Source organism: Suncus etruscus, chromosome 19 (genome assembly GCF_024139225.1).
Source record: "Suncus etruscus isolate mSunEtr1 chromosome 19, mSunEtr1.pri.cur, whole genome shotgun sequence".
Lineage (NCBI taxonomy): Eukaryota > Metazoa > Chordata > Mammalia > Eulipotyphla > Soricidae > Suncus > Suncus etruscus.
Genome location: NC_064866.1, coordinates 41109973 through 41126748, shown reverse-complemented (window position 1 = coordinate 41126748; position 16776 = coordinate 41109973). Strand labels below are relative to the sequence as shown.

At 37.2% G+C, this 16776-nt stretch overlaps 1 protein-coding gene across 1 annotated transcript in view; it reads left to right on the top strand.

Annotated features, from left to right (window-relative positions):
• Positions 1 to 15896, top strand: part of DNAAF11 (dynein axonemal assembly factor 11) — a 133850-nt gene extending 117954 nt beyond the window's left edge. Inside the window, exons 12-13 of the mRNA XM_049765628.1 lie at positions 5706 to 5791; positions 15672 to 15896. Of these exons, the coding sequence (XP_049621585.1) occupies positions 5706 to 5791; positions 15672 to 15849 (264 nt within the window). The 3' untranslated portion in view covers positions 15850 to 15896. The remainder of the gene's footprint in view (positions 1 to 5705; positions 5792 to 15671) is intronic.
• Positions 15897 to 16776: the final 880 nt, after the last annotated feature.

Sequence of the window (16776 nt, the reverse complement as noted above, 5' to 3'; positions counted from 1 at the left end):
ATTTGCTCTGCCATAAAAAAAATTTTTTTTGACTTTAAAATGATTCATCTAAACAGTTGCTGGCTATTACATTTTAAAGTGTTTTTAGTTGATTCAGCTGAATTCTTTTTTCTTTTGCTCTATTTTGGATCCTTTCCAACAAATATTTTTTGGTATGGGTGAGTGTTATGGCCATATTTTTTTGTGAAGTCTGTATGTGTATGTCTTGTTTAGTGTCTGTCTGTTTTGCATATTTTGTATATAGTTCCCTTTTTTCTAACTTTATCTTCCCCAATTTAGTTTTCCTTATCCTTCCTTCCTAGTCCATAACATTTAATTCTCAGGATTCCCTTCACATGTACAACTCATCTCCTTCACCCACAACTACAAGCCTCCTGATCTCGGCCTGAGGAAGAAATCCATGACTGTTGGAGTTTTGTACCATGTTTGCTGCAAACTTGTTGGAAATGAAGCTACCTGGAATTTGTGTCACAATATAACCCCAGAGAAAAAAAATCCATGGATAAGACCCACAATCTCTGGATCCCAGTTAAACTGTGCTATCTAAATTTCTGGTTTTCCATCCACATACACAGTGCTATTGTTGACCATTTCTACAATAGCTACCCCAAGATTGCACCAATCCCAAAGAAAATGCAGAAGCCCAACCAACTCATGATGGCTTCAACCCACTTTCCCAGACCCATCAAGTGTCTTTGGCCAATCTTCTCGGAGTTCCAGACCCCTCATCTTTGCAGATTGGTATTGTACTCTGTAGAAATTTTACCTTTTGTATTTTTCTTATAATTTTAATCCTTTGAATTTATATTTGGTACTACACTTCTTTTGACTATTGTAATTAATGTTTTTCTATTTTAGTTTTTAATCTTAGGAATTGATGTTGTATTATATTAGGGTTTTGCTTTCTTGACTTTAGGTTAGTGGATTAGATATTGTTGTCCATAATTTCCTAAATGATGTTTTTGTCTGGTCTCAGGGCTTTTTGTGTGGGCGCATCATAGACAAAATACTAGGTTTATAGGAGGTTCCATCCATTTTGGATGGTCCCTCAAGTTGTTTATTTACACAGGGAGGGTCTCTGCCTTAAACATTTTGTTTTGGTTTTTGACTTAAACTCACATCTATAAATAATTGACCTTATTGTTACATCAATTTCGGACACTATATGGACTTCAGCCTGGATTAAGAACTTGGATTAAGTTCACAAGCCTATTGATCATCGTTGCAGTGGCCCCCCACTGTGCAGGGGTTATATGTTTCTTCCTCCAAAATAAGGGCCTAATTCAATGCCCTCAAAGATGGGCTTTCTGGTCTACCTGGACTTGAATGAAAATGGGTCTGGAGAGATAGCATGATGATAAGGCATTTGCCTCACATGCAGAAGGTCATTGGTTTGAATCCCGGTATCTGCCTGAGCACTGCCAGTGTGACCCAAAAACCAAATACCAAAAACAACAACAACAACAAATAAAGAAAAGGTGCTTCTTGCCTGCTACACAACCTGTCTGGCGTCTCTTCGAAGGATCTATGTACGTCTTAGATTTATCTTCTCAGGAGCTTGTAGTTGATTCCTTGATACATGTTTCTGGTTTTAGACACCCTGTGTTTAGGTTAGAAGTTTTTCTTTACATTTTCCTGTGATGCGCTTATGCAAACAGCTGCTCTTTTATTATCGACTAGTTTTTCCTTTAATAATTGTAGACAATATTGTTTGTTTACTAAAAACAAATGGGGAATTGTTGTGTATGTAAACACTTTATATGATTATTATGTTATTGACCCTACCCTGATTGGTGATTGTGCCCTACCCTAGGGTGTGACCTGGCATTCTGCCCCCAACCTAGGATGGTACCTGATTCTGCTTCCAACATTGGGTGGTATCTGATCCCACCATTGGTTGGTACCTGATTCTGAGGGATAAAAACAAGGATCTGTGGAAGGCAAAAGGCTTTTTGGCTGGAACTCATGCTGAGACATTGGACTTCAGTCTTGTCCTCCGAATAAAGCTAATATTTCCACAAGCCTGACTGTCTGCAAGCTGTTTACCCAGCATTTCACCTCAGAACCTCTGGCAGATGCATGCTCTGAGCTGGAGGGGAAAGACCTCGTCCTCCATCCCTCTATCAGTCAATCAGTCAACCTCTTCAGGTGCTGACTTGCAACAATCTGTATATAAATTATTCTAGGTTATGGTTCGAGAGATGTCTCTGTGCTGAAAATTTAGACAAACAGGCTGGAGAGATAGCATGGAGGTTGGGAGTTTAGTTTGCCTTGCATGCTGAAGGACAGTGGTTCAAATCTCGGTATCCCATATGGTCCCACAAGCCTGCCAGGAACAATTTCTGAGCGTAGAGCCAGGAGTAACCCCTGAGCACTGCCGTGTGTGACCCAAAAACCAAAAAAAAATAATGTAGGCAAAGACGCGCACCAATGCGATAAATGCTTACCCTATGTCATTCTTGTGGAGGGAGCATAGGCAAATGAAAGGAGAAATGGCTCCCAAAAGCAAAACATTGGCCAAGAAATAGTACAGTGGGTAAGGCACTTCCTTCCAAGCAACTAACCTAAGTTTGGTCCCTAGGGCCACATCAAGAGTCCATCCTCAGTGCATGGTCAGCAGGAACCCTGAATATTGCTAGCTTTGGCCTCAAGTCCAAAGAAAACCAAACCCAACAAAGATCATAAAAACAAATGGAAACAATACAGAAAAAGAGACTCTACTAGACCATGAACAAAAGGAAAAACGGAAAAGGAATATCAAGCCCAGATCCATCCAAAGCACCTGGAATAGAGGATGATGGTTGACAGCAAAACTCCTGGACACTGGAATTCAAACAAAGGGACTCCATAACAATGGCCTTTGGTTCAAAGGGTGTCAGGGACAGACTCAGCACATCCTAGTTAGAAGGCATCTGCTCTCCCACTAAGCTATTTCTCCAGAACATGTAGACATTTTTCTTCCTTGCTATTTGATGCAGGGAATTCTCCACACACCTATATAGGTATTTATATGTAGTGCACTAAAATCAAACACTTTGTCTATACTATTATATTTCATGTTAGAAAACTTTTTTTTTTTTTTGGTTTTTGGGCCACACCCGGCAGTTCTCAGGGGTTACTCCTGGCTGTCTGCTCAGAAATAGCTCTTGACAGGCATGGGGGACCATATGGGACACCGGGATTCTAACCAACCACCTTTGGTCCTGGATCAGCTTCTTCGCAAGACAAACGCCACTGTTCTATCTCTCTGGGCCCATTAGAAAACATTTTAAAGTACACCATAATATAGAATTTATATCTTCGACTTAGTATATTGATATGTTCTTATCAAACAGACGTGTTAACTTGAGAATGCTTATTTTATAGCTGAGTCTCTCCTTATAGCTGGTACCAAAATGTGAATAAAAGATACTTCCTCATTGAATTTTTACTAGCTCCTGCTCCACCCAATTTCGGACAATTTCTTTGTCCTAATCCTATATGTGTAGTGTGTGGTGGGACAGTGGTACTTTGTCTGCAGTTATCTTTCTCAGCCATTAAGGAAAATGTATTTCTTCCACCTGGTATCCTTCTATATAAATTCTATTTTTCTAAATGTATGATCCTTGAATGGTGCTCAAGCTTGTGTTTTTGACTTATTTTCATGAATGTATCATGTGCAATGGAAAGTGATGCCTACTTGCATAGTTGGAGGTGCTCCGAGCTTTTCAGTCACACTGATTCCTTTTCCAGGGTTCATGTTTCCTCGTCAATGGAAAACAGTCTATGTTTGGTCTGTCAGATTCCCAGTGGTCGGCAACCTTTTTTTTTCAACTGAGCCAAATCTCGCCAAAACCATGATTGAAATTTATTTTGAGAGCCACACAGGGCGCACACTGACAGAGGCTAGGAGCAGAGTCCTGACTCCTGGAGCTGCCGCCAGGCACACAGAAGAGCCAAATTAAAAATGTAAGGAGCCACATGTGACTCGGGAGCTGCAGGTTGCTGACCACTGGAAGAGATCCAGGGTTTCTCCACCCTTCAAGCATATTGTCCTGGGAACAACTACAGGCTCTGGACATGCTCATTGTTGAACCCCAGGGTCTTTTTATAGTGCCAGGAAACATTTTGCTCAGTTGTGTTTGTCAAAATCAGTCCTCTGTAATTAGAGATCTTGGTATTTGCACATATCATAGAACAGAGTCTAGGATAGAATCTTTCTTTATGGTTCCAGAAGTTCTCCAGAACAGAAGTTGTAGTAGTCAGTGTTCGTAATTAGTGATCTTGGTTTTCACACTAGGATAGAGTCTTTCCTTATGATTCCAGAAGTTCTACTCAGTCGCAGTTGTCAAAGTCATTATTCCAGATCTCTGGAATTAGAGATCTTGCAAAACCAATTAAATTTTGATATGAAGTAGCATAAATAGCCATAGTCTGCCAGATTTCTGTCTAGAAATTTAACCATGTTGGCCATCAAGAAATTAATCAAAAGAAATAAAGCTATGGTATAAAATAGATTTGAAAACAGCAAAATGTACTTTAGTATTACTATTATTTTATAACCACGTCAGTATTATTAACTCCTTTCAAATACACCATGTATGATGGATTTCACGCTTTGGGGAGTGGGAAGGGAACTTTCCACTGAAACACTTTCTTTACTTAGTTTGTAAACTTGGTGCTGTTGTGGTTCTTTCACTATTTCCATTCTATTTTTAGTTTTTAGAGTTTAGTTTTTATTGTAGTTTTCTATTCATCTTCTACAATTTTTTATGAAGTTTGTACTTCTTTCAAAGTGTTTCTCTACAAATACTTCAAGACTTGAAATTTATTTTCTTTAGAATTCAAAAGTACTCACTTTTCCTTTTCTCGAATCTCATCAAAAGTCTTGTTATTATATAAGCCATTTATGATGCTTTAAGGTATTTTTCCTAATTAGGTATTGAGTATATACACAGCAAGACTGGAGTTTCTGTAGATTATTTTTCTCTGTAATGTACATATGGCCTCTCATGAAATCTATGGGAGGAAAGTCAAAGTTATATTCTATTATTCTGTATAACATAGCTGCACTAACCCACACATATACAGATGTTTTCCGATTTAATCTTTTAAATAATAGAAAATAATAAAACTCTCTAAGAAACTGATTCTTACATCATTGCATATAACATCACATTGGTTGCCTAGAAGAGCATCAATGAGTGATTGCCTAGGAGAGGACTCATTTCTCCAATTTGATGGTCTGGTGCCTTAGATGAGGATGCATTTGCTTCAGTGTTATTCATGATTGAAGCATATATGCTATAGACATGTTGAGGTCCTAAATAGAACCAAATATCACCAAGCAAATGATCTCAACCATTAATTTGATTAAGTGCCTGACATGCCAGTGCAGAATTCTAGTCTTAAGTTAGAAGATCTGGTTTAGGAGGAAGGCTAATTGGAGTTTCTAGGAAAGCAGCATACTGACCTCTACCATTGGCTCTTAGATAATATTTATCAGATGAAATAATTCATCCTATTTCTCTGTTTGTTCTTTGACGATCAACATATATTTTATAACTTGGCAAGACTATTAACACATCTGATATATTACTTTCTCATGCTGTACATTGAAATTTACAGACTCATAAAACATTTTATCATTTATTATCTATGTATTATATATAAGGTGCATTTTCTATAGTGTATATATAAGCTTATGGGTGTTTTTTTTATTTTAGGTTGGAGAAGTAATCACAAGAGTTCAACCAGTATCCAAGTCTGTGAAAAGTAACTTGGATAGCAGTAGAGAACAAGCAAACAAAAGGTATCACTTCTTAATCTGTCTGTAGTTATATTGATTTCTTTATCAAACTATTGTGATTAGAATGTACCTTGTTTCATGGATCCCTGGTTGCAACACCAACCTACTAGTTTGCCAGCTTCTCTCCACCACTGTCCTAAGGACCCTTCCCTCACCAAGTTACAATCGCAGAATGTTGTGCATACATAAAGCTAAATTCTTGTGACATTAGAGTGGTGATTGCAACAGCATTGACTGATAACACATACTGAGCACATACTTCATGACAGGGCTTATTTTGTGTGCTCAATCATAGTAATAGATTTATTTAAAATAATTTTGGGGTTTTGTGTGATACCCAGTGATGCTCAGGGATTACTCTTTTTTTTTTATTTTGGCTTTTGGGCCACACCCGCTGACGCTCAGGGGTTAATCCTGGCTATGCACCCAGAAATCGCTAATGGCTTGGGACACCATATGGGATGCCATATCAAACCAAAGTCCATCTTAGGTTAGCACATGCAAGGCAAACACCCCACTGCTTGCACCACTGCTCCGGCCCCTCAGGGATTACTCTTGATATTGCACTATGGACTACTCCTGGTGGGTTTTGAGGACTATATGGGAGGTTAGAAATCAAACAGGGGTTGGCTGTATGTAAGGCAAGCACCCTACCTATCCATTTTACTATCTCTCTGGCCCCCAATAGTAATAGACTTAGTCCTTGGAGTTTTCACTCTTTCCAGATAGGGGAACGAGGAATGAAAACCAAGAGTGTGAGTTTTGCAGTCATGCTATGTTGAAACTGTGCCACATCTTGCCCAAAATACTGATCACACTTTCTCACTCTTTTGACCCACACATTACCTCATTCATATATCCCCAAACTCCCAGGACTGCAAGGACGAAGAGAATAATTGTATGATCACCTTTCAATCTAACCATAGGTCACCTTCCATATTTGCTTAAGCTTCATTTCCAGCAAAACTCTCTCTCTCTCCATCTGTTCTCTCTTACTCTTTCTCTTTTTTTTGGGGGGGGGGTGGGGGCACACCCGGTGACGCTCAGGGGTTGCTCTCAGAAATCGCTCCTGGCTTGGGGGATGATATGGGATCCCAGGGGATCGAACTGAGGTCCGTCCTAGGCTAGTGTCGACAAGGCAGACACCTTACCACTCCGCGCCACTGCTCTGGCCCCTCTTTCTCTTTATATTTCCTCACCCTTTTTTCTCTAGACTCTCTCCCTGTTTCTCCTTTTGTCTTCCTCTTTACTTCTTTCTCTCCTATCTCCTCCTCTCTCTCCCTTTCTTTTTCTCTCTCTCCTTGACTTTTCCCTTTCCCTCCCTCTCCATCTCCTCTCTCTCCCTCTCACCTCATTCTTGGTATTCTCTGATGTTAGACTGCCTCTTTTTTATCTTAGATTAAGATTCTAGTTTTGCCATTCAGGAGAACCAGGACAAAGACCATCTTCCTTCTGTAGGCAGTGACAGCCTTTATTTTGGACAAACTTTTCATTATTTTTTTTATTTCTTCTATAGAGTGAATAGACCAGTTATTTTCTTCTACTTATTATTCCTAGGCTCTTTTCATCCAGATGGCAAATGTCTATTTTGAGTCAAGGCAAACCATCTTTGTATACAAATATATATGCTAGAATTATCATTATAAAAATACCTGAGCAGTGTTATATTTATGACTTGCATAATGCAAACATGTAGGCATTCATATATTCAAAACTAATTGTCAACATTTTGTAGAACTTTTCAAACATGGGTTTGTTTGAACAACAGGTATGAAAATGAATTCCTTCTGAAAAGTGGGCTGCTGCTTTTATCCTTGGAAATCCACTCATATTTCCTGGCTTGATGATTTTCATTTTTGATATATATATGTACAGAGATTCAATGGCATTATGACTTTTATGAATAGTCATAATTAACCCCCACTAGTATCAACATGTTTAAAAAGTCTGAATCTAATTTGTGCAGAATCACAGAATGAGGCTCCAAGTCACTCTTTCAGACCCCAGGAAAGCCATTATTACTGTGATTACACGTGAGAATTATAGATATCTTACCATAGTTCTTCATAGTAGTACCTCCTGCTGTATTTTTAAAAGCCTTTATTTTTCATTTTTATTGCTAAGAAGTAATCAGCTCACAACTATACATTATACATCTTTGTAAAAGACGTTTGTGGGGTTCTTTAATCATGGATAAACTTCATTATCCCCATTATTTCAATCTCTGCCGGGGCAGTCCCATTAACCAAACAGCTGTTGTAAGACTGCCTATGGAATGAGGTCAGACAAGTAATTGGTTTGAGAGCAAGAAGGCCTACAGATGTAGTAATACCCTACAAGACCTGAAAGAGGCCCTCCAGCCCTCTTTTATGCAAAGTGGTTCTGCTTTCATGTAAGAGAAATAGTGAATGAGGGGGAAAGGGCAAATGAAGCAGGGTTTTGTACACAATGCTGATAAAATGGGGTCATGTTTGGGGGAAGGTTCAATGATAGCTTGTGAGTCTATGATATTGTGTGATAAAGATCAAACTTTTTAAACAGTAGATTTAGTGAGCGCTCACTCTGCTATATGATGCTGTGTTCTTAATCTTCAAAATAATTACAGTATAGGTGCTGTTATATCTAATGTACTGAGACTTAACGAGATTAGATCATTTTCCCAAGATCATAAATTTAGGGAGTTATAAAGCCAGGGTTATTTGTTTCAGAAATTAATAGTTGCCAGAAGGAAAGGGGGGAAGCAAAGTGGGTAAATTGAATAAGTTCAAATGTTGTTAAATATAAAAAATAATCACTATGTCTAAATTCATGTTTTTCTCCTGTTCTCTTGCAAAATATTCATAGTTTTGTTTTTAGGTCATTGATAAATTTAGATTAATTTTTGAAGTTGTAGGTGCTTTAGTTATTTATTTTTATACATGAATGTTTAGTTTTACCAATATGTTTGTTTGGAAAGATTGTGCTCTATTGCTTTGTCTGTAACCCCTTTGTCAATGATTATTTATTTATATGTATAGGAATCAATTACTGGACCCCTGTTTTATTGCATTGTCTATTTGTCTATTCTTGGACCAAAACCATTGTATTAGTCATTATATCTTGATAGTTTCAAGTAGTGTTTGTCAGCCTTCTAATTTTGTTCTTCATGAATATAGTGCTTGCAATTCTATGTCTTTGGTCTTTCAATATAAACATTGAATCTGTAATCATTTATTAACCTTTCTGAGATAAAACCATTAACATATTTTACATTGTATAAATTTAGTGTTTACTGCATATTAATATAATAAACTTATGTATGATTGCTCTAGAAATATTTATCACCTCTAACTTTCTGTATAGTTATACTACAATATTGGTGTCTATCGACTTTACTGTTTATTAAATAGTAGTGGCTTATTTATGATTCATTGTCAGTTTGGATCCAAAGATAACATCATTTTCCTGTTCCCACCCCTATACTTTTATAACCCATTTGCTTTCTGCTTGATTTGAGGGGGGTATTACTTTTTTAAATTCCACATATAAGTACTTGTCTTCTTTTTAACTGACTTACCTCATTTCTACTTACAGTTTTGATTGATACACTGAATACACACATAAAAGTTGACAAATGAACTGATCTCTTCACCATTTAAGTCCACTTCACCTACAAATATAGTCTATTTCTCCATTTATTTAATTTTTATTTACTATCCTTCATCAAATCTTTAGTCAATGAATCTTTTACATATTTGCTAGATTTATTTTCATGCCATTTTATTTTGTGAAAATTCTATTACAGATGGTATCATGTTTTCCATTTGAAACTGTATTTATCATGGTTGGCCTCTAGTTCCGTGATTGACTATTACAAATCAAACTGTATCTTTTTTTATTTATAAATTTTTATTTTGACCCTATTGGCTTACATAGCTTTCACAGTAATATTTTAGGTACATATTACATAGAATCAGGGGAATTCCCATCACCAAATTTGCCCTCCCTCCACCCCCGTTCCCAACCTGTATCCCATATCCCCCACCCTCACTCCCCGGGCTGCTAGAATAAGTGGTCCCGTCTGTGTCTAGCTTACTACTTAGTGATCATACATCTGTTTGGTCCTGGTACTCTCTCTTACTGCCCCCCTCTATTTGAGAGGTGGAACTAGATAATTCAAGTTATGTGGCTTTGTTTGAAGAAAAGAAAAGCAATAAAATGGGGTAAAAATCAAAACAGCCAAAAATGGGCCGAGTCCTTCTAGACGCTCTCAACCTCAGTTTGAGAGAGGAAAGGAAACAAAGAATTCAAACACCACAACTATATAAAAAGAAGCATCAAATAAGATATCCAGTGAGCACTACAGCAATAACATCAAGACAAAGGAGTCGAAAAAAGTAAGTAAATAGATAAATGAATAAAAAAGATTATTTTGTGCTTTTTTTCTGCATAGGCACAGTAAATAATGGGGACATTAGAGAGGGAATTCCCTTGGCCTAAGAGATAAGGGTTTCTCCACCCTTGAAGTATACTGTCATGGGATTAACTATAGACCTCTTGCATATTCATTAACTCTCCCCTCGGTGCTTTTGTGGTGTATGGAAGACTTCTGCTCCTTCATGGGTGATAAACTCAGACTTCTGTATCTAGAGATCTTTGTATCTCACAGCTCAAGGAATGGAGCTTATGCTGAAATCTTTCTTTGTGGTTCTAGAAGTTCTGTTCCTTCAGTGTCATTTTAATCCATCTTCTGTAATTGGCGGTCTCGGTCATTGCGCTGATCCTAGAATGGAGCCTGGGATAGAGTCTTTCGTTGTGTTTCCAATAACCCATTCAGTTGTGATTGTCTCAGTCAGACTTCTGGAATTAGAGATCTTGTTTGTTGTACAGATCGTAGATGAAAACCTATTCTAGGGTTTTTTCTATTAGTCCCAGGATATATACTGACCAGTCTTGGTTGTAAGAGTCAATCATCTGTAGCTAGCGATCTTGGAAAGGGTGACAATTCTTCTGATTTTGTCTTATCGTTGGCTGGTGAGGTAGGACAAACTGCTCTTAGGTCAAGTTGTTCCCATTTCCTCGTTGTCAGGATACCATATTAGAGCTGGCACATGTTGGTGTTAGTGCAGTATTAAGGATGTCCCGGAGGGAATTTGGTTCCTGGAGCTGTTGTGGAGAACTGTGTTGTTTCTATGTCTGGGATCTAGGGTTCGAGGCTGGACAGTAGGTGTCTAGTTCCCTGGGGTTTAAGTTGGGTGCACATGACATATATATGTTCAAGGTGGGAGGTGCCCCTGTATTGTAAAAAAGTATGAGTTCTTATCTCTAGTAGATAAAAGCTTGTTTTTATGCATAAGATTTCCCCCCTTTTTAGTATGTCTTTGCAGGAAGAAATGGTGCTATCTTATATTGCTGGTGCATTTGGGGGTGGAAAGAGAAGAAAATAGACATAAGACAAAAATCACAATATATATGCTCACATATATAGAAAGAAAAAATTTTTTAATTAATTAAAAAATGTAATTGAAGGAACAAAGGATGCTGGAGACTACCTTACAATTGGGGAAAAACAGGTTATGAAGTAGTGTTATATAGGTCTTATACTTATGATGGAAGTATAGGTTTCCCCAATGTCTTTTGAGATTTTCTTGTGGGGTGTGTGCTCCAGGGTGCCTTTTCATCACACAGCCCGGCCTTCTTGAGATTGAGAAAAGATTTGTGGCAGGGCAGTCTTGGGTAGAGTTCTTGCAGTGGGGATCCTTTTGGGACAAAGTCTGGTATCAAGCGACAGTCCACGTTAGGGAGAGGTGGTAAGGAGGGCCACACAGAATGAGTCAGCAGGGATGTTGGTTGTATTTTCTTGTCGAGGACGAGGTGTGGATTTGAGTGGTTGGTTGTATTTTCTTGTTGGGGACGAGGTGTGGACTTGAGTGGGTGTCCCTTCGTTTGGGTGCTGGATACTGGTTCATTGGGGTAGGAGGTCATTCTTAATACCTACTATTAAGAACTGAGAGTGAAGAGTTTTAATGAGGTGGGAAATCAGGATGGGATTGAGGGGTGAAGGAATAGTCAGATTTCCGAAAGGGGGAAACGGGGATAGTATATGGGAGGGGCTATATACACTATAGGTATGGGTTGTTTATAATTTAGGTTTGGCTCTTAAGGAGGATTCCTATCTCTGTGGTCTCCTGCCCACATATAAAAATATAGAAGTTAGCTTGGGTATAGTTTAATGACTAGAGGTGGGGAGAGCAGGAGATAAGCTGAGTATAGAAAGAGAGGTAAATATAATACATGTAAGGTAAAGAAACTTACGGATCAGCTTCTGGATACATATAGGTTTCGCATCTCGAGTACTAAACATTGTGTTAGTGACATTTATCTATATAGGTGTTTACCTTATGCAATAATGTCTGCAGCATCTTATATATCAACTTTCCTTTCCTAAAGAGGAGATAACAGTGTGGTTTTTATTTGACATGGATTGAATTGATGATAATGAGGAGGAAAAGGTAGAGGAAGAAGATGGAGAGAAAAGGAGAAAAGAAAAAGAAAAAAAATAGTGAGAAGAGAGGAGAAAAGAGCAAGAGAATGTTAATTTGCTTGAACGTGTTCAATGAGTAGGACCTGTAGTATAAGTCTGTGGGTCACAGTTGCTGTTTCGGTGGTCTGGTGGTCTGGCTGGTCATGTGCTTCAGGTCCTAAAAAAGGGCATAGCCTAGAGATAAAGGGTATGTTAGAGAGTTTTATCGAGACATTTTCATAATAAAAGCTGAGTTTAGTCTCTTGTGTGACTGATCACCGAGATACCACCTTAGGTTGTCCACCCTTTGTATCTTAGAACCCCTGTGGACAGAAAAGCTGAGAAATTATTTTTAATATAGTGAGAATAAGGCATTAAAACATATTGTTTTGAAATGCTTCCTTTGAAGTCAGTGATTTCCCAGCCTATTCTTTACCTGTAATCCTGTATAAGATACCTAAGAAATTATTGTGGGCCTTTGTAGTAAAAGGCTGATTACGTACCTGTTCTCTCCACGCTGCTGTCAAACTGTCTTATAGTCTTGCTAGGGTTGCTTATTTTTTGCAGGATTACTTTTAGTCGATTATATTGACTATGTTATTTTATATTTTCTACAAAGATACTTGTGTACTCTATAAAGTTTCCTCAACTTAATCTTCTTAAAAGAAGTTTTTTTGTCTTTCACTTTGTACATTTTAGAAATAAATTGTCACACATTTGCACACACCACAAATACACATACCAAATACAGGCATTTACTTTGAAGTCTATCAAATATATCAACTAATTTATAGAGAACTTTCTTTTTTTTATTTTAGTTTTTGGGTCACACCCGGCGGTGCTCAGGGGTTACTCCTGACTGTCTGCTCAGAAATAGCTCCTGGCAGGCACGGGGGACCATATGGAACACCGGGATTCGAACCAACCACCTTTGATCCTGGATAGGTTGCTTGCAAGGCAAACGCCACTGTGCTATCTCTCTGGGCCCGAGAACTTTCTTATAGCATTGATAAAAGCTTAGCACCTACTTATTTGATTCTTTTTCAAGAAATTCTTATAATTATTTTCTGTGGTTTTGCTTTATTAATTTTAGATGTGATAATTGTTATCCTAAAATAATGTTCTCCTTAAGTTTTTACTGATATATGCAAGTTAATAAATTTTAATAAATTTTTACAAGTAAGACACTAAAGTCATTAACTAACCATTTAAAATGGTTAAACACATTTAAAATGGTAAAATCCAGTCTCATAATTTTTTACTATCATATATTTTGTTCATAATTTTGTGAATTAGAGAAAGTAATTCACTTTTGTAATTAGTATAATTTTATTAACTTATCTGTTGATTATTTTCAAAGAAGATTTTCTGTATATCTTCAAAGAACTATTTTCTCAACCCTATGTCTTTTCTTGTTCATATGCTACTACATAGGAAAAAGTTCCGATACTGGTTGCAAAGATGGGGGAATCAAATTCACCTTTGTCTTATGATCAATTTCAGATGTGCAGTTTTATTCCAATGTTTGTAGTTTTCAGATTTCTATTTCTCATTAAATTAGGCACACATAGGGTTATAAAACAAACTGTTTTCCTTCAAAGTCAAGGACAACACAATTGTAATAGATGATCTTAGATATTTCCTTGTTACAGAGATAGCATTTTCTATTAGAGATTCTCTGTTTGTTTTGGGTTTTTGGGTCACACCTGGAAGTGCTCGGGGATTTACTCTTGGCTCTGCCCTCAGGGGTCATTCCTGCTGGTGCTTGGGGGAATTATATGGGAAGCAATGTACAAGGCAAACACTCTACCTGCTGTAATATCACTCTCGCCCCTTTATTAAAAATTCTTATAGCAAATGCTACTTTAAGAGGAGAGCTACATGTAGTGACTTTTATTAACTCTTTGAAAGCTATCTTTCCTATAGAATTTATTAAGTACAATATCTGTCTTCAGAAAAAAGTACTATATACCTTTTCTATGTTTGGTGGTTTTCTTCAGAAAGTTTATGTTAATTATCATAGTACAAATTAGAATAAAATACTCAAAGGACTTCATATTCTGTGAAGATAACAGAAATGAGGGTAAGAAGAGTAGTTTTACTTTTTCCCAAAAAAGACTAAACTTCCTCCCTCCAACAGATTGTGTCTGATATATGAATAATTCCTAAATTAACTACAATTTTCTGGAGGAAATATATCATTCTTTATTTTAATTCAATATCCAATAGTATAATCATTTTTAGTTTCATTTTTTTCAGCAAGTATGTACATAGTAAAGCGATATCCAAGAATACAGATTTTAAAAAATGACAAAATCTTTGATTTAAAGATGTCAGATGAGTAGAACAGAAGTAGAATGAAGCAATGGCATAACAATGTGATAAATTTTATGTATGAGCACTATTGGATGTGAACAGGAAAATTACCTGTTTGAACAGACATTGTATTGCTGTGCTAGACAACAGCAATACAACAGTATACACACACACACACACACACACACACACACACACACACACATATATATATATATATATATATATATATATATATTTGCTGAGATTAAATTGTGCAATGATTCCAAAATAATTTTATCAAAATGACTAGGGAGGGAACTCTAAACAAGTATACAAGTTGTTTCTGGGCCCAAATCTAGGCACGCAGATTGCCAGAAATTGCCAGAAAAGCAACCAAAGAACCTATATTATCCAGAGTTTTCTTTATGACTATGATAAGAGAAATTATTGGCCTTGGAAGTTCTTTTTTTCCTATTTTTTTCCTAGCTATTGCAGACTGAATTTGGTGCAGGCAGCAGGAGCTAGTTCTTGTGGGAACAGGAGTTAGTGGCTAAGCTTTCTTATGGCCCTGAATCTGTAGCATAAATGAGCTAAGCCAAACCACAAGGCCGCATTGTCTGAAACAGCGGTGTCCAGGCTTTGCTCAAAAGTAACAACTACTTAGAGTGGTTCTCTTATTGATCTGGCTGTGGGCTAGACCTATGGCTATCTTTTCAGTTGTTAAAATAATATAGTCTTAGGTCAGCAGAATCTCCAGCCCTGGGACTTCTTCAATTTCTTCTTACTGCCTGTGTATGATTATATTCTGCACCTCATTAAAACTCTGTAACTCCTTATTTTTCTTTCTTAGGATCTAAATCCTCCTTGGTGAGACACTCATCTGATTGAGCAGTGACAATCTTTTAATTTGTTACTATTTTCAGAGAGGACACCTGCCAGTGTTTTCTGAATAAATAAATAAATAAATAAATAAATAAATAAATAAATAAATAAATAAATGACAACTCTGTGATATGTAATTGTAATGATTCATGAGCTATTTTCCTCCGATCTCTTTTTTTTTTCTTCCTTTGAACATTATAGACACAGACAACTCGAGAAACTAGAAGTTGATCCTAGCAAGCACTCCTTCCCGGATGTAGCTAACATTGTTCAAGAGAAAAGACACGCAGCTAGAAGAGTTCAAGCTGAACCCAAAATTAGACCGCAAGAGGAAGATTCAAGCTTTGAAGATGATCCCGAAGTGCCTCCTCTGATCTGAACTATAAGGCTATGTTCTCTACAACCGTACAGATCCAGTTTTGCCCTGAGCAAGAATATATCTATATTAGTTACGGGATAAGCAGATATATTTTTATTAATATTACCACTCCAATGTTTTAGCTCTGACTTTATATAGCGGTACTCTTAAATAAGTTTAAATTTAAAATGTGTATCTCAAATGTATCATCACTCCTCATTTTGTCTAAAATAAAAGGATGGCTGGTGACATTGTTCAGGAAATCATGGATTTATTTCATAACAACATAGCCTATGAATCAAAACTGCCTGCATATGCAGATATATGAAGTCATAGATTAAAAGACTGATGACTAAATTGGCAGCTCAACCAATGGATCAAAAATAAAAGTTAGCTCTGTAATTTCAGGGCCACTTAGAATGCTTTCAAATTATTTTAAGCAATGTTTCAATTTTCTGCTCGTGCTTCCACTAGTGACAAGGATGACATGAGCAAGAAGATAAGGTTTTAAATTGGATTTCGTGAATTGAATTTCAGCACCTTTCCATTTCTGAACCTCCTTGGTGCTATTGTGATGGGGAATAGTACCCCTTGCCATACCTCTGAGTTCACCCCAAAGTGACCCATATTAGATGCCTAGCCTGGTGTCAGTGTGCATTTCCTTCAACTCCTCTCCTGTTCCTTGTCTTCCTCCCCGATAACTTTCCTCCCTTTTCTTTTATTTTCCTCAATCTTTTTCTTCTACATTTTATATTTTAGCTTTGTCCACTATATAGAACATTATGAATTGAATATTCCACATACACTATCAGGATAAATGTTGTATTATGATCATAATATACTAGCATTTCAATCTGGCCCGTTCATTTGTACACACATCAAATATATGTGGGCTACCATGATTCTGAAGAACTGCTCTGCTCATAAGGCAGTCAGTGGTAACAAGGC